General features: G+C 31.7%; 1 protein-coding gene and 1 non-coding gene across 2 annotated transcripts; both read left to right on the forward strand.

The window, feature by feature from the left end:
- The first annotated feature begins 677 nt into the window (after nucleotides 1-677).
- Nucleotides 678-4,883, forward strand: LOC133294526 (uncharacterized). Its single transcript, XM_061493211.1, has 6 exons — nucleotides 678-1,030; nucleotides 1,363-1,574; nucleotides 3,460-3,739; nucleotides 3,824-3,909; nucleotides 4,011-4,102; nucleotides 4,190-4,883. Exons 1-6 carry the CDS (start codon nucleotides 767-769, stop codon nucleotides 4,432-4,434), a joined length of 1,179 nt encoding a protein of 392 aa, XP_061349195.1. The 5' UTR covers nucleotides 678-766; the 3' UTR covers nucleotides 4,435-4,883.
- A 1,809-nt stretch (nucleotides 4,884-6,692) lies between these two features.
- TRNAT-AGU (transfer RNA threonine (anticodon AGU)) lies at nucleotides 6,693-6,766 on the forward strand. Its single transcript has one exon. It is a non-coding gene; the product is annotated as a tRNA-Thr (tRNA).
- The last annotated feature ends 13,162 nt before the right edge of the window (nucleotides 6,767-19,928 follow it).

Consider the following 19,928-nt stretch of genomic DNA (forward strand, 5'->3'; position numbering starts at 1 on the left):
AAAGTATTTACTAATTTTTTATTAAATAAACTTTATTATCATAAACATTGAATTAAAAAAAATCCATGTAATACGCAGGTAACCTAACTAATAAATCATAAAAAGTTGTTTAGCGATTGTGGATTTAGATTCCTTTTAATTTAACTTTTGGGATAAGTACCAAGAAATTCAACTTTTGAAACGATCGAAATTAATTTAACATGAAATTATCAATAAAAAATATTTTAAGTCCTCATCAATTAATTAATCGTAATTACACTCCAAAAAAAATTCCTTGTACGAGCTTTTCGTTGAACAAACGAATTGGGGGGGCATTAGGGCTTTGTTTTTTAGGGTTAGGGCTTTAATTTGCGGAAAAGAATGAACAGAAGGGAACCGAGTATCGTGTATTCATATATATTCAATGCTGAAGGGACAAGTGTGGTAGAAGAATAGGAATTAGGAATAGGAGAATATCAAATTACAGATTTGTCTACATGTGGGGAACCATTAAATTATATATTTTATCATTAAAAAAATAATTACAACATGTCAAATACAAACAGTTATTATCAGATAATTCTTTAATAATGAAAAATTAAGTGATAAAAAAAAAAAAAAAAGTTGTTGCTAAAAGAGTGAAGAGTGCGCAATCTCTTGGACGCTAAATAAACCCTTGTTCACAGTTCACAATTCACACTCTTCACTCGGTGGTCGACTTAACCTAACCCCCAACGTCGTCGTTTCATCCTCGTTATTATCATTGTCTCGAGAAACCACCGTATCAATGTCGGCCATCGCCGGCGGAAGCCGCAGCCGGAATCGGCATCTCGGCGAGAACCGTTTCTACAGTCCGCCAGCGTTGCGGAAACAAAGAGAAAAACAGGAGCAGCAGCAGCAGCGGTCTTCGCTGTCGAGAACTTCATCGGAGAACAGGCCTGGTTCCTCTTCCGATTGTTCGATTTCTTCGCGTGCCACATCTGACATGTCCAATTTGGATCGATTATTGGAGTACATCACGCCCCAAGTTACGGCCCAATATTTACCGAAGGTGCCATCACCATCAATTCAATTATGCCTTTTTCCCCCTCCTAGTTATAGGCCACCATGGTTGAGGTGGTAAATTTGCAGTGAAGTAACAGCAATGGACACTGCTAGTGAATAAATAAATAGGATCTTTAATCGGTCAATTTTGATTCATATACCATCGAGCTTTTGCAATTTATGCGTTGTTTTAAGATTGAGCTAATGCAAACAACGTAGTATAATGTGGTTGCTATTTTAAGGTAGCATCAGTTTATGTTTTTGTTTCAATGGATAATTGGCTTATTTGGCTTTATATTTTGTTCGTGTGTGTGTGTGAATGGAATCAACATTCAACAGACAAGCTCGAGGAGATGGAAAACGAGGGAGGCGGAATTACATCCATACTATGTGCTTGGGGACTTGTGGGAATCTTTCAAGGAATGGAGTGCATATGGGGCAGGTGTTCCTCTCGTGTTGAATGGGAATGAATCTGTCACACAGTATTACAATGTCTCCTTGTCTGCCATTCAGCTGTATATCGATCCGTCAAAACCTTCCACACGTTTAAGGTCAGTACGTCACCGTGAAAACATGTCATCTCTAAATGCACCACTCAAATGATTGACTAAATTCCTTTCAGTTTAACATTCTAATGCAATTTTGACTTTTTTATTTCCTTTTGCAATTTGCTAATGTTATGAATACATGATTTGTTATTGTTCACTTTTTCTTTTTCTTTTTTACTTTGTCAATGGTGGGATGCATACCTTACATTGCTTATGCAGAGTATTTTGCATGCTGTGTAAAATGTAAATGTGGTTCAGTTTTACAAGCTGAGAACCGGAGGGTTTTATTTGTAGTCCTCTGATGCAAGGGGAAACATCAAAAGAAGGATCACATATTTTATCAATCATTACATGAATATTCTCTCTAGTAGCTTGGAGCAGAGCCTCTGCTCGTTAGAAGTTTGGAACTTACTAGAATTGAGTTTGATAGATCATAGCACTCTAAAGTCATGTTGATTAACGTATGAGTGTTGTTTCTGCTGCTGTCAGTATCCGAGCCTTCTAAAACGTACACATACTAAACCTGTAAAATTGAATGGGCCTTAAACAAACTTTCTCCTTTCTCTACAAATTGATGAAAGAGCACACAGATTAAACTCCCATGACAGCCCTGCCTGGTTCTTATTTTAGCGTTTAATCTCTTCTCAATATCTGACCATCTCATATCAGCTTGTGTGGGCCGGCTATAAAAGCACTCCCTATTAAATCCCGACTAGCGAGGGTAGAGGTGAGAGTAATCCTTGGGTGGGGTGATTATACTGAATAAAAATAAATACCAATGATTTTGGTTTGGTTTCTGGTTATTTTGCTATGGAGATGCCTTTGGCATGTTATAGAGAACATTCTCTTAATAACTACATGTTGAAGGATAACAGTTAACATAAGTGGGAGGAAAGACTATCTAGCTTAAGAACTCACATGCCTTACTGTCCTGTATTGACTATCTTGCATGATTTATTAACTATGCCAACATGGGCATATCAAGTTGTCTACAATTTTGGAGATTGATGAGTAAGTCGGTAACATATTTGCATATCAGGGATGTGTGATCCCAGAAACCTGAGATGAGCACAATAATGAAGTGATAACTGAAACTTTCCTCGTGTTATATGCTATTCAATTAGTTCAAGCTAACTGTTCTAGTATTACCTCCAAAGTGAATTTACTTATCTCTCTATTCTTAGTTTATGACGCTGTTAGAGAAATATAAAAACCATTAATTTAACCTCACCCAACAGCTTAAATTTTTGGGTTGAAATAGTTCTTTACATGGTATCAGAGCCGCTATGACTAAGTGGTCATGAGTTCGATCTTCACCGCCTCCATTCAATTAATAAAAAATAATTAAATATTATGGAGTTTCTTAGCAAAGGTAGGCTGAGTCTGATGCGTTATTTACCCTTCAAGTCCAATGAGCTCTCATGTGAGAATGCGTGTTAGAGAAATATAAAAACAATTAATATAACCTCACCCAATAGCTTAAGCTTTTGAATTGAAATGGTTCTTTATAGACACTTTAGCTGTCTTTTGGGTAATTGGGTTGAATTCAGCATACTGTCCAGTCCACACTCTGCAGCTCTGTGAAATACTCTTTTAACAGTACTTTTGCCTGTTGTCACTCTGAAACTATTTTTTCCTGCTTCTCATAGCCTTGTTACATGCTAATAGTTGCCCACTTTAATTAATCACATTCTGCATGTTGTAGACAACATTCAATATGCTATTACATCTTGAATTTAATAGTTGCAAACTATTAACCTATTAAATTCTGCAACTATTGCATACTAATAGTTGCATACTACCAGTTTACCCTTTTAGCTTAATTTAAAGACTTAGCACAGATTCATCTATTACATACTGTCATTCTCATTTCCATCTTATTCCCCAGGAAACCCAGTCAAGAAAGTGATTCTGAATCAGCTAGAGAGACAAGCAGTGATAGTAGCAGTGGCTATTGTCATGAAAGAGGAGCAAAGAGTGTTCATGGCAGTAGGAATCATCCTAACGTTTTGGATGCTAGCAATCATACTTTGGAAAGGGTTTCACTAAGTAAACCTTTCCTGGGTTCATCAAGTGATGAGATTGATAGCTGCAACCCACCTGGTCAGCTTATATTTGAATACTTTGAGCATGAGACACCTTATAATCGTGAGCCATTAGCAGATAAGGCAAGATGTTATCCTTTACTTGACTTACACATTGAGATTATGTTGCTTTTTAATCCTAACAAGTATTCATATTGCTTGACTCAGATTTCTGATCTTGCACGTCAATTTCCAGAGTTGAAGACATACTGGAGCTGTGATCTTTCACCTGCAAGTTGGGTTTCATTGGCTTGGTATGTTTTTCTGGTCCTCTTTGTCATCAGATTATTTTGGATGGATAATATACATGATAAATACTAATTCAAAATTATTTGTTGTTGTGTGCATTATGAAGGTATCCAATATATAGAATACCTACAGGTCCAACACTACAGAGCCTGAGTGCTTGTTTCCTGACCTTCCATTCCCTATCAACAGCTTTGCAAAGTATGTGTTGCTGTCCTTATTTAGTTTTTATGTTTGCCAAATGTATGTAAATGGGTATCAACTTTAACAGTTTGATCTTTGAATCAGGTTCAAATACTGACGGGCTACATATTAATTATTCGAGAGGTAGGGACATGTCATCCAAGCTATCATTGCCAATCTTTGGGCTTGCCTTTCACAAGTTCAAAGTTTCTGTCTGGGATCCTGATGGGGTTTCTGAATGTCAGAAAGCCAATTCTCTGTTGCAAGCTGCTGAAAACTGGCTTAGGCGATTGCGAGTTAATCATCCTGATTACAGTTACTTTATATCCCATCAAACACATTTGAGATGAGCAGAGGTTTCTCTAAACAGAAGCAGCCCGACTCCCAAATACCAGCTTATGTAGTCCCTGCTCAGTATACTTGTGTTGTCCATTAAATGAACAGTTATTTTTCCATGTGATCATACATAAACGCCAGGATCACTTGTGTTTTCCTAAAATAGAACGGCAGGGTTGCTGCTTCAGTAAGGGATTCAGGGGAAGAGTAGGTATTGAAAATTATAAACGTTTCATATTAAAAGGGCCTGCTTCTGATTTCACAGGATGCAAATGCCTTTAACGAAGAGTTTCTGCTTCTTTTATGTCACTTACCTGATGATGGCGAAAAGATCCAATTGATACGTATTTTACCTTTTACTTCTTGTCCAGTACAGCCGATTCTGACATATTTATGCTCAGTATATACATCCTTATGGCGAGATGTAAGTATACTGCAGGATTTACTACCACTTACTACCTGATTCGGAAATGTTTGTCATTATATTCTTTATGAATTCTGGATTTTATGATCAGCAGTAGTTTTTTTTTTTTTTTTTTTTTTTGGAACTCAAGAAAATGGATAGATAAAATTTCACACAATCTCAATCGTTATAAATAAATTTGTGCCGTCCAAACATGTAGTTTAATTTGGAATGTAGGGGATCGAGATTTCAAGAGAACTTAGCACAATAGCACCTCAGCCAAAATAAAAAATAAAAAATTCCACCTGGACAGGACCAAGACTATTTGATGATTTGATCAACTTTTGAATATTATAAGGTTAGAGTCGGAGTCCTTTTCTATTTTGTTTAAAACACATTTGGATATAATATTTAAGAATACATATTCGTTGTATTTAGATTTCATTTTCTGATTATCAATCTAAGATGATTCCAAAATAATAGCAGAAATTCACACTTCAGTACCCTTTTTCTTCTTTACTTTTCTTTTTTCTGGGGGATTTATGGCACAAAAGCTAAAAGGCAACCTAGAATAGGTAAAGGATTAATTCTCAGTGTTCGATCCTCCCCAGTATCATTCTTGAGTGAGGTTAAAGCTTCAATTCTAAACCCGTTCTGAACAGAATTGCCTCTCAAAGAAAATACCTGTGATTTATTAAAAAAAAAAAAAAAAAGTCTGAGGCTATGGATTCTCTGCACCTGTGATACATTCCTACATATTCCTCCGATCTAAGTTACTGCCACTTCATATCAATCTGATTAGAATAAACTCCTCCCTCATGCTCATAGCTCCTGCTCTTAATTCAATAGTGACAAACGAGCTACAACTTTTGAAAGAAACAGAGTTGCATGACAAGAAGTTCAAGTGAACAGATTACATCACACATTTCAAAGATGATACCAAGCCATCACTCCGCGTGATCAGTTGGTTTCATCACTAACTTTTGCAAAACAAATGAGCCTACGAATTTCCCATTCATTTCTCAAACCAACCAAAACCTCAATCAGACAATGATGCTTAAGAACTCATCTGTTTAACTTTCCTTCACTAGGTTAGCTTCAACCAAAGGGGTTGCATGCTCATTCATCAGCTACATCTGACACAGTCGTAGAAACTACACCAAGCAATCCAAGGCATTTTGGGGGAAAAAAAATAGACTTGGAATGAAGTAAGCCTCTGCCGCAGTGCAAATACACGCTTTTACATGGAACATTGACACCATGTAAAATCATAAGAAAACAAGAAGATATACAGGTAAGCGAGCACAATATATTAACATTTAACAATTCTAGAATCACTTATACAGCTTGAACACATGATATGTTTGGAGGAAGAAGCTGTGGAGAAAGGTTATAAACTTAAGTAGTTATTTGGAGACTAATAAGGTAAATAATAAATTAACAACGGACATATATGCATACAATTTTTTAACTCCATTAGTGTTAAACAATTATGAATACTTATTTAAAATTATCCAATATACGAAGTGGAAACCTTTAACCACATTTTCCCCCCAGACAGATCAAGTGGCCTAGCCATATAAAAAATAGATCCAAAGTAATCTGGTGCGGCATGCAAAATGAACATTGTATCCAATTTAAAAAGACAAGGAAACAGCAATAATTAATATAGAAACAAATCAAACTCGCAATAAGGATATTTAAAAAAACAAAAAAAAACCAATTTACTTGGTTATAAGACCGATAACCCATCCCCAAGTTTTTGCCACAAGTTGGACACACCTGAAACCAAAAGGGGGAAAACAAAGGCAATAAATCACCTTATCGTATTTAAATCCTTATAAAGTCTGACAGAAAATGTGTCAAGCAGCTCTCGTAGCTCAGTTGGTTAGAGCACCCGTTTAGTAAGCGGGAGGTCTTGAGTTCGACTCTCAACGAGAGCAATACTTGGGAAATTTTTGTGATCCCTTCTTACTCCAGTTGGATTGGTGAATTTGGTTTATTTATACTCGTAACTCGTTCTTATTTCCTAGCCCAATATGTTGCGTTTTAAGATCAAGATGAATTGAGTGGATTGGCCTTTATTAAGGGAGGGAACCAGCCCAATATGCTAGTAAAATTTGTCAGAAAAAGTTGAGTACTTCCTCCTCCCTGCTCAGATAAAAAAGAGTAGTTGGTCATAACTTCATAGTGCATGGCATGACCTTAATATTTTCCCTACAAGACACCATCTAATTATTTTGGCTTGTTTTCCTTTTTGACTTTTTGCAATCATTCTATTCGGTGATATGACGAGCAGATAGAAAATAAAAAACACGTATGATTGCTCCAACTGGAGTGACATGCAGAGAAAAAACGTATGATTGCTCCAACTGGAGTGACATACAGAGAAAGAGTGATGCTATGCATATTTTATTTTTTATATAAAAAAAGATATTGAATACATAAATATTTTTACAAGACTTGTGTAATAATAGACTAACTTTTAACTTTTTATGTCAAAAAAAAAGAATCTGAAAACTAATTTTTAAATGTCAAAGATTAATTTTCTGAGAGAAAAAGTGAGTAATAGGATACCTATTTTTATGTCATACTCAAAAACGAAAATATAAGGCTGAAATTTTTTTTGTGTGGCATTGCTTATGTTTGCGGCATGTGCACTCAATATGTTTGCAAGAAAGGCGCAAACAAAATGCTGCTTCTTCATTTAAAGATGCTCCGCTGACTCAACCTTGCTTAGCTTTATGAAATCACATACTCCTCATTTTGCTTCAAATTAGATTCAATGAACAGCGAAATTCCCCCAACTTGGACGAACAATTGCTGCTGAATAAGAATTTACTTTATATAGCTTCAAGATGATGTTTACGGGGAAAGCTAGAAAAGTGAGCATGCCTTTCCATAAGCCTACAAGTTAGTTGGTGGTGGACGTGGACTCTATGCTTTGGCTGAGTTATGTTTTAAATGGTTGATGTTTTTAGTGTTGAGACCGAAATAATTACACACACAACCTTAAACAAAAAGAAAAAAAAGAGAGAAGGAATGAAAAAATGGAGATACAAATTTATCCTAATTTGTTTTAGGGTAATGTTTTCCACTTTTCACATGACACAATCAATTTTCTTACATACACATAAAAGTAGGCTCATTAATTCTTTTATTTTTCTTTTATTTTAAAAATAGTGACCCCGTAATTGATTGTCTCTATGACATGATCTTAAAATTTTTCTACAACATAATACTTGTTTTCCCCTTTGTTATATCTATCAATGTTTCATAATATTCATCTTACTGCACTTTAAAATACTCTTTATAATCCACGCTTCATACACAAAGAATTCTTGTGTGAAAGGTGCATTATACAAATATATAAACAGTTATTTAAGCTTTCACTTGCAAATTTAAATTTTTAGGTTGAATTAGTTCTTTAGCATAAATATTTTTGTTCTTTTTATTTTATTTTATTTTGAGAAAAAAGGGAGTGCAGAAGGGGTCATCTCAGCTAATAAAGAAATATAAGATCTTTTTTCTACAAGAGGGCCAAAGGACCACCACCACATATTTACCTTGTATAAACGTCGAGTCCACTGAACTATTGTGTTTGATTTGTACAAGTGAAAAGTTTATAGTGTCGTACGAAGAATAGGAAATTGTGACCCTATCATGACTTTCTTGTCAATGAAACCTTTCCTCCTTTCTTGGCACTTCAATATCTTGAGCAGTAGGCTAACTAGTGGAACGTAACCAATGCCTGAAAAAGGGAAAAAAGAAAAGAAAAAGGAATATAAACTTGACCATGGAGTGCATATAATGTCACGGCAAGTGACTATTCGGGAGGAATAAAACTATTTGTAAACCGTACATGCAAGGGGTGCATGCACATGAGAAAGAGGCTTGGCAACTCCATAATATGTAATATGTGCTACAAGTTGCCAACTTGAAGAACTATGCTTGCAGATACACCATCGAAAGCATGTGCACTACTTGTAATGGTAAATTGATCTTGAATATGAATATAAAATCTATATAGCATAGGTCTAACTGTCTGTCCCCGAGGAGTGGTTTTCTTCTTTTTCTATTTCTCTCTGTTAATGAATTAATACTCATAATATGTATAGTATTAATGGATCATTACAACGACCCCTAAGTTAGTAGCTCATACCCTTATTTGAAAAATTAAACCTTCTTTCTTTATTTTATGTATGGTTTTACACCATGACATCCTTTTTTTATATAAAACATTTCACACATGACATACCTTATACCTCTCGCTTTAAAATATATACAAATCTTACACAAAGTGTCCTTTAAAATAACAAATTAAATGTGGTTGGTGTAATTACTCAAATAAAAATATTTTTTTTATACAACGACCACTCTGAACTTTAAATCTATAATTTTATGTAAACAAGTATTTTACCATAAACTCGCCCTTAATGGCTAAAATACAAAAGAAAAAAATGTTAGTGTGATGAGCACCAACCTTAAGAAAAGTCAGTATTATTGTAATACTACTGATAATGTAGATTGGGAATTTGGGATCACAAATTATAATGATATAATTACAAATTTAATCTAATAAATTTGAAAGTGTTTAAGCGCTTGTTGAGAATGTTGTAAAGAACCACTTCAAACAAAAATTTTAAGGCTTTATGTGAGAGTTTTTTTAATGGTTTATATTATTCTCTAATATATCCCCTCAAGCTCTTTGCCTAGGTTCAATTATTATTATTTTTTAAAAAAATGCTTATTTAATTCCACAAGGAAGTAGGAAGGTAAGGATCAAACTCGTAACCATGTAAAGAACTAATTCAACTCAAAACTTTAAGGTATTGGCTGAAAGCCTTTTTAATGATTTATATTATTCTCTAACATACCCTATCACGTAATAGCTCTTTGGGCTTGAAGCGTGGATATTACGTAGGCACAATTTTTTTCTTTTTCTTTTTGGTTTACCTTATACTTATTCAGTTCTACAAATGAGGGGCGATGATGATCGAACTCGTGACCTTGTGGTTACTGAAGTTCTGATACCATGTAAACAATCATTTTAACCCAAAACTTTAAGGCGTTGGGTGAGAGCTTTTTTAATTGTTTATATTATTCTATAACACACATTCTCACGCAAGAGACCTTTGGACTTGAAACGTGTATATTGTATAGACCCATTTTTTTTTTATTTACCTTATACTTATTTAATTCCACAAATTAGGGGTGAGGATCAAACTCGTGACCTTATAATCAAGGAAGCTCTGATACCATGTAAAGAACTATTTCAACCCAAAAACTTAAGATGTTAGATGAAAACTTTTTTAATGATTTATATTATTATTTAACAAATTTATGCAAAGTAGTAAAACTGTCCCATGTGATTAAATATCAAAACAATGTGTGTATGGAATACCTTGTCAAAGATTGCAATTCTTTTGCTTTAAAATGCAAATTAGCAAAATTTTACATCCATAGTGTGAAGCTATATCTAATTCTGCGTTGCAATTTGCAAGCCATACTTTTCCTTTTATAAAAATATTATTTTAAAGTCAATTTGTCTTTAAAATGAGTCAACTATGATACATTCATCCATAATTTTTAATAAAAACACTATTCAGCTTAGATTAAATTAAAAATAAATACAATTTCACTTTTTATTTTGAAGAGAAATTGTAACGCCCCATCTGCGGCCGATTAATTAACATTCATATGATAGTAAGCGCAGCATGCTCAACTTAATTAATGCGGAAGTTAACTGAATAAATTTTCTCTTTTTTTCTTATGCAGTGGAAACCTTTTCACGTCCATGGCCAATATAAAACGGACAGTATTTCCTCTGTATTTTGAACCACTGGGAATAATTCCCACCAAGATAATTTCTACCTAATTGACAGTTTAATATAATCTAGGCATCCACTATATTGTCCAGCCATCCCATAATCACAACAGGTCTCAAAATAATATTCATAGAGTTACTTACATGATTACATCAACCAACCAAAAGAGATGTAATCAATAAGTAACTTAGACATATACAGATATAACTAACAAAATTACTAAACTATCAACATGGCATAGACATCTCTTATGCTCTCAAAATAATGACATGGCATATAGATACATATCCAAAATAAATTCATGTCAAATACTCATTAGCATATCAAGCCAATCCTGACTATCAGGTCAGGTAATATCTCTCGTCTGGCTTCATGCCACGTTATGCCTCAGCACCATCAGCTCTTTTACCTGAAATGGTAATCCTCATAATGCGGGTGAGATAATATAATTACCTTAGTAAGCTAGGGACCCTTGGAGGGCTCCTCCACCCCTAAGCTCACTTCTAGTATAATCATAGTATAAAAATTCATGCATGCATCAGAATATGTATGACAATGCAGTGTGCATAATGTAATCTTACTGACCAGAGAATATAACAAGTATGCATTACGCAAGGAAACACCGTCTTGCAACATACCGTATGAGGAAACACCGTCTCATACTATGCATAAGGAAACACCGTGCCTCACACAAGGAAACATCGTCTTGTGTGGCATACAAACATACATACATATACATGCAACATATAATATTATTTTCACATACCATCCTCCTTCAGAGTCTGGTGGAACAAACAGAGGATTAACTCCAAGGACCGAAAGCTTACCTAGAATAGCTCTTTTCCTAGCCTCTTCCAAGTTAAAGTCCACAAGCCAACAAAATGCTCAATAAATGACCAACACAAAATGGACATACCAACTTTATTTTCACTTTTTGGATAACTTTATTTACTTGTATTTTTATCACTTAACTGTCATTTTAACTCATTTTTCACCAAATGTGACTTTATTTCTTTTTCTTCTGATTATTCTTCAATATTAAATCCACAACTACTAGGAAGGGTTATTATAAAAATTAACTAATATTTTTTTTTTCTAAATATCAAAACCAATGAATGTACGGCCGGGTAACGTGCAAAGATAGAAATCTGAATGTAATGTAATGCTTATCATACTGGGTATAGCTCCAAATATTGAAGTTCTGTTATCCAAAAAATATATATATATATTGAATTTCTTGACGGATAAATTTTTTTACTGCCTATCCTCTGTGATTTCCATTTGTCACGTGTTCAAATTATCTTATATAATTAATATTCTGGCCACCAATATGCACATTTTAAGTTATGAAAACAACTTTTCCTAGATCCAATAAAATTGTATCTAAATTTCCTGCAACTATTTTGTTGTATCATCTCATTGCTAGGGCTGTGCATGGGTCGGTCGGGTCAGGTTTTTGTCCGACTCGACCCAATTTGGTTTTTATAGGTCAAGTATTTTGACCCGACCCGCTTTAATTTGATCCAAGTCAGGTCTGACTTGGATTGGATTTTGTTGAACTAGTTCAGAACCAGTTTGGATCTGACCTGACTTGGTTTCTGAAGTGGGTCTGACTTGGTTTCTGAACTGGGTCAAATCTGACCTGACCCATTTTTGACTTGGTTTTCTCGCAAAATTTTGTCGAAATTTTTACGTTGCAAAAGACGAAAATTTCGTCACAAAATTATTTTTCGTCGAAATTTTTACAAAAAAAAATTTTCTATTGAAATTAAGTTTCCGTCAACAGTTTTGACGAAAATGATTTCTTTCATCAAATGTTTTAAAAGAAAAAAGAATTTTGTCAAAAAATTTGACGGAATGTTTTTCGTTCAAAATTTCGATGGGAATGTGTTCTGACGAAAATTTTGACGGAAATTATTTCGAGGGAAATGTTTCATTTGAAACTTTCGACGAAATTTAGATTCTCTAAAGAATTTTGACAGAATATTTTTTCGTCAAAAATTTTTTTTGTCAAAAAAATTTACGGAATTTTTTTATAGAAATGTGTTTCGTTGAAAATTTTGATGGAAATTTTTTATCAAAAAACTTAACGAAAATATTTAGTTGAAAATTTTCGATTGAAATGTGTTTCGCTAAAAATTTCGTAACAAATTTTTTTTTGTCAAAAAATTTAACGAAAATTTTTTCGTCGAAAACTTTCGCCGAAATTTGAAATCTGTAACGAATTTTGATGAATTTTTTTGATAACGAAAATGTTTCTGTCGAAAACTTTCGCCAAAATTTGAAATCTGTAAAGAATTTTGACGAAATTTTTTGCCGTCAAAATTTTTTAATGACGAAAATATTTTCGTCGAATACTTTCGCTGAAATTTGAAATCTGTAAAGAATTTTGATGAAATTTTTTGCCGTCAAAATTTTTTGATGACGAAAATGTTTCCATCGAAAACTTTCGCCAAAATTTGAAATCTGTAAAGAATTTTGATGAAATTTTTTGCCGTCGAAATTTTTTGATGACGAAAATATTTCCGTCGAAAATTTTCGCCGAAATTTGAAATCTGTAAAGAATTTTAATGAAATTTTTTGCCGTCGAAACTTTTTGATAGAAATGTGTTTCGTCGAAATTTTCAATGGAAATTGTTTTGAGGAAAATGTTTCATTTGAAACTTTCGACGAAATTTAGATTCTCTAAAGAATTTAGACAAAATATTTTTTCTCTCAAAATTTCTTATCGAAATATTTTTGTCAAAAAATTTTACGAATTTTTTTTACAGAAATGTGTTACGTTGAAAATTATGATGGATATATTCTTTATCAAAAAACTTGACGAAAATATTTAGTCGAAATTTTTTGATAGAAATGTGTGTCGCTAAAAATTTCGACGAAATTGTTTTTGTCAAAAAATTTAACGAAAATGTTTCCGTCGAAAACTTTCGCCGAAATTTGAAATCTGTAAAGAATTTTGATGAAATTTTTTTCCGTCAAAGAATTTCGTTGAAAATGTGTTTCGTCGAAAGTTTTTATGAATATATTTTTTGTTAAATATTTTGACCAAATTTAGATTCTGTAAAAACATTTTACAGAAAAAATATTCCGTCAAATTTTTTTACCGATATGTTTTTAGTCACAAATTTTGATGAAAATATTTTTCGTCAAAAATTTTTGCGAAAATTTTTAGGAAAATATTTTCCATAAAAAATTTTGACGTAATTGTTTTACGTTAAAACTTTTCTTTTAATGTAATTGTGATTTTTTTTTTCACATAATGGGTATGGGTCAAGTTTTGGGTCAGTGGGTCAATATTAAAACGAGTCAGGTCTAAAACTGATCCAAATAAAAGTGGGTCAGTATTTAAATCAGTTCAAAAAATATGGGTATTTATGGGTCAGGTCAAGGTCGGATCAATGGCAAGACAAGTGAACCAGTTTTTTTGCACACCTCTACTGATTGCATATCGAATTTCACTTTTCCTCTCTTTTGGCACAAGTGTTACCTCACCCTGCTTTGAAAATTTTTAACAAAAAAACTCATGCTTGATTTTGATTAAATTAGGAAGAATCAGTTTTTTTGTTTAAATTATCAATAACTTTTTATTATAAATTTTAAAACATAAAATAAGTTAATTTAAATAGACACAAAAAACATATATTTTTTTGTATATCAATCTGTGTCTTCTAAAAGAATATGATTAATTAACCCCCAAGGGTAGCTCAGTCCCAAGGGTAGCTCAGTTGACAATTGAACTCCCAATGGTTTGCTTGAGTCAAGTGTTCAAACCCTGCCTGAAGCAAATTCTTAGAAAATCTTTGGGGGTCAGAAGATATGCCTCCCTCCTCGAATGGGGGATTAGTCTCGTCCTTCCTCCGATAGCGAAGCTCAATCCCAATGAGGCCCTAGCCTACAGGGTCGTACCCCGAGGGCAAGGTGACCGGAGTAGGTTGAATGAGGATACCTCCAAATTATACCAAAAACAAAAAAGAATATGACTAATTCGTTCTCAAATTCGAGCTTTTTTATTCTTCCGAGGAGTTGTGGCTTTAAAAAATCGGATTCATTACCCATTGTGCAAGTCAAATCTTGAAATCTAATTGGAACGTCATTAGATCAATAACTTTTGAATAATGCGAAATATAATTAAAACATCGGTATTGGGATTGTAAATAGATGGATTTTATCCATGTTTTTATTTTTTCTCGTATTATTCATGTTCACTAATTATAAGATAAATAATTTTTTTATGTCGTAGGAGAAAATATTCATAAGCTACTTATCCTTCGATTCTTATGTAACACTTTTTTGTTTTTTTTATAATAAGTGTGAATGTCATCACACCTTAAGTCTACAACATATGATATTCCAACCCCAACCACATAATAAAATGAAAATCCAATATATAAATGGACGCTAAAATTTCTAATCAATAACATATTATTATATCAGATAATCGAACATGTTGCCATACCTGACCTCAAGCATAATAAACTTCTATAAGAAGTTCCTTACATTTTCTTTTTCTATTTCCAAAAAAAAATAAAAAAATAAAAAAATAAATGTTACATAGAATAGAAGCATGGTAAAAAAAGAAAAAAATATTGGGCAAGAGAAAAGCCAAAACTAGTGTGTCTCACTCTCAGTAGCACTTGTGATTGTGCATTGGGTGGAAAAGGACGTGTTCGAGACGCGCACGGACGTTAGGAATGGGGCCCGGCCCGTTTGTTTTTTCAGCAGTGACAGATCAGTGTAGTAGTGGGTCCCACCTATTCCGCGTTGGTCCACGTCCACTTGCTCTCTTTCTCTTGTTAACTCGGTGCGGGGCCCACACTTGCATTTCATAGGACACCACCACGTTTCACTTTCGTTCCCAAGCTTAATATCCATTAACACGTTGCCTCCGCTGATGATGATGTGGACAGCTTCACTGTGGGCCCTGTCATCTATCTATTGGAATTACTGTGCTCAAATTTATATCTGCATTACCTTGTTACTCTTTTACCTTATCATAACTGTATAATTTGCATACTATAATTTGCGATCTTCTAATTGTCACTAAATTTATAATTTTAGTAATTTTTTTTATTAAAGCTTGTGGTTTTTTCATTTTGAAATGAAAAAAAGTTTTGTATGAAAGAATGTTAGAACAATGAAGAGAGAAAATATAAATGTGGTTAAAATTATAGATTTTTTTTTTTAGATGCAACTGTAATGATCCCACGCCCCCCTCTCTTTTTTTTCCTCTCCGTTATATTCCCTGACTTCATCTACAGTCACATAACCTTCAGAAACATACACGATAGATGTTCATATTTTAGAAAACGTTTATTATAATTTCTTACCAAAAAATGTTTATTGATTTTTTTTTTTGATATACATAAATGAATTTTTAATCTCAAACTCTTTCGTTGTCAATAAAGATATAATTTTTTAATATTATTCATCAATTAATTAATTACTTAATTAATCCGATTCAAGTCGAATAGGACCACATAAACGGTAAAGTTCTTCCTATTAAATTTTAACACGGTTAAAATCCAAAAATTAAAAACTCGAGACTACTTATTTAATTAAAACAATTCCTTACCAATTGATTCATGGTAAAAAGAAGCATCATTTAAGAGGATACAAGTTGTGTTCTTTTAGAAGATTTACACAAAGTATGATCGGTCATACTTTGTGTAAATATGAAAAATTACTTTTTTTCTCTCTTCAGTCATATCTAGAGGTGACAAAGTGGGCAGGCTGCCCCACCCCACCTTGCATGGGTCCCACTATAAATTGTATCCGTAGAAAAAACGAAAAAAATTCCTTACCCAAAAATATATTACTTATTGTGCTTTTTTCCACCTCACATTTCTTATATTATCGAGGTTACATAATTAGGGTTGCGGCATTTTTGCCTGTTTGGTGTGTCGTCAAAGTTATTAACATATTTATGTACCAAAAAAAAAGTTATTAACATATTTTCTTTTTTCCATAATCTATTAAAACATGCACAAAACAATATATATGTATTACCTTATATTCATATAAAAATTATTATTTAGATATAGCTTATCATAATAATTTCTGCATACTTTAACTCTAATTATGTGGCTATTAGATCATTTGGGGGTGGCTGTGTATTTTATAGATTGAGAAAAAAAAATAAAAGAAAAAATAAGACAAAATATGTTAGAAACTTACAATATTTAAAAAAAAGATTAAAAATAAGAAATAAGAAAAAAAAGATCAAATATATTTAAATAAAAATGAAGAAAATAGACAAAGTAAAAAAAAATAACATATGTTGAAAATTTATAATAGTAACAAAAATATACTAAAAGTAAAAAAAATTAAAATACTCTATTTCAAAAAGAAGAAAATAGATCAAAACAAAAAAAGAAGAAGAAGAAAAAGATCAAATATATACAAATAAAAAAGAAGAAAATAGACTGAGGACAAAAAATAAAAGAAAAAATAAAATCAAATATATTAAAAACTTACAAAACTTATTTCTTTTGCTCTTATCTCTTTTCTGTCTTATTTTTTTTATGAGTGATATAAAACATTGTAAGTGAAAAAAATAGAAGAAAAAAAGATAAAATATATCTAATCAAAAAGAAATTTATACTGAGGATTAAAAAGAAAAAAAATAGGAAAAAAACAAATATGTTGGGAACATACAACATTGATTTTTTTTTTTTTTTTTGTAATTTTTATATATTTTTTTAATCTTTTTTATCATTGGTATAAGTATTCAATATATTTAATCTTATTTTTTTATTTGTTCTCAGTCTACTTTCTTATTTTTGATTTAAACATATTTTTTTAAAAAAAAATTATTTTTCAACATATTTGGTCTTAACTTTTTTTTGTTTTTGTAATCAATATATTTTCTTCTTCTAAAAATGATTAAATAGATAGATTAATTAAATTTTCAACAGTGTTTAGGATGAGGTTTGATAAAAAATCATAAGGGGTAAGTGATTAAAAAAAGAGAAAGTTAGGTTATACGTACAATATTTTAGACTTACCACTTTTATTACTTATTTAGTTATTTTTAGATCAATTTAAAAATAATGGTTGAAAAAAGGAAAAAAGTAATTGCCGTTAATTTTAAATTGATCAAACAATAACTAAACATGTTGCAAGAATGGTGAGTATAATTGTCCATTTATATATATATATATATATATATATATATATATATATATATATATATAAAAGGACAGGATCCTTTGACACAAAATCTTATCTGTTGATTTTTGCTAATCAACTTTTATTGTTTATTAAAAATTAATATTAATTAATAATTTTGATTCAATATAAATGATAATCGTTGATTGACAAAAATCAAATGTTAAATTTCAAAATTTGTTACTGATATCAAAATATCCTATCCTCTATATATATATATATATATATATATATATATATATATATATATATATATATATATATATAAAAGATAAGTATTCGAAACAAAACAATAGGGGAATTTAAAAGTTTTCCTAATTAAAGTGATATGATTATTCATCCTTTTTTAATTCTGGAATTAGTGGCGAATTATCGTGTAATTAATGACCTAATTTCAGTTTTAAAGAGTTTATCTCGAAGATATTGTTACTGTAGCAGCAACATATTTTCGGTTTGGATTTTTAATAGGATGAACGAGGAAAGTAAACTACATCCTTTTATCAAACACCGAATACTTAGACATGAGAACGACAGAAGCATATTTTATATTTTTAATTTATCATAAACTGATAAATCATAATCAAATTGAATTTGAAAAAGGAGAACAGATGAGAATGGGTGCTTAATGGATGGTGATGGTCAAAGAATGATAGCATCAGTTCAAACGATAAGCAATAGAAAAAACAATTTATATTATATTTCAATTATGGACAAATATCAAAAAGAGAAATGTTATACTTACTATTTATTTTTTTTATTATTTGTTACTACTAAATTTTAATAATTGATTTTTGTTAATTTAACGATTATAATTATTATAAATTAATAATTAATTAATAAATATAATTCATAAATTATAACTATTAGATTGACAAAAATTAATAATTAAAATTTAATAATAACAAGTAATAAATATAACATATCCAATATCAAAAGTATAAAACAAGAAAGAGGTGTTGCACAAGGCACCAGCACAAGGAGCAGAGAGAGTGCATTATTATGCAAAAAAAGACAGGGAAAAGTTAGCAAAAGTTGCTTAGACTTTTCTCCAACTTCAGTGAATCGCCACGTGGCTTAACCCAATTTATCTGGACCCACACTCAAAAACACATACACAGAATTATAAATTATAAATAATAAATATTTTAATTCCGCGCATGAATTCTTTTACTCCCAGTCCCACCTCTCAGTCTCTCTCTGTCTCGCCATCTATAACACAGTGTGTGTGACACAAGCAAATATTCCATTTTCCTTAAAAGCATATATCATCTGTTTTCGTTATTCTCTAACCCATAAAAAGCTTAAATCCAGAAAACAATAAATAAACAAAACGAGACAAACAAGCAATAATTATTAATAATATTGAATCATGAACTTTAAAGATTTAAATCTGTTGGGAGAAGCCAAAGCGAAAGCTAAGAGCTAAGAGAAGAAACGATGATAGTAGTGGACATTGGGGAATGACAATGTCAGTTTCAAGCTTATATATATGTTTTGTTTATTAGAGACTTTTTGTGTTTTGTTGCTTATTCTAACCAACGCAAGCGTTTCCCACTTTTTCCCTGTTAAAAGCGTTTCTTGTGTGCTCTTATTTATTCATCGTAACAAAGAAAAGGTTCCCAAGCGAATATACGCTTTGCAGATTGCTGCTTTTTGGCTATGCTTCACTGCTTTTCTTGCAGTATTAAAAATAAAAGGGCTTTTCTTTTCATATATAAATATTATTAATTAAAAAATATTGCGTGGTTTGCTTATCTAAGGAATTGCGACACTTCTTAGTCCTAACTTTTTTTTTCCCTCTAATTAATTGTTAGCTTTTGTTTTCATTTTCATTCTATTATTCTTTTGTATAATTACCTTTTAATCTCAAATAATGTACCGTATTCCAATTGATGGTTAAACAATACAACCACAACCACTTATGTTTTTATTTATTTCCATAACTTGACATATTGATTAGTAATAATCTCTACAAATATGTTTGATTATATTCATGATTATTTGAAAATTCAGTAGTCTTAATATTGAATTATTTTTTAAATTCTAATTGTTTAATTATTGAGTTTCTTATTTTTAATCCGAATTTAAAAAAAGCGCGACCTAGTAG

The sequence above is a fragment of the Gastrolobium bilobum genome, unplaced genomic scaffold (genome assembly GCF_033153095.1).
Source record: "Gastrolobium bilobum isolate Gb01-03AN ecotype WA unplaced genomic scaffold, APGP_CSIRO_Gbil_v1 utg5188, whole genome shotgun sequence".
Lineage (NCBI taxonomy): Eukaryota > Viridiplantae > Streptophyta > Magnoliopsida > Fabales > Fabaceae > Gastrolobium > Gastrolobium bilobum.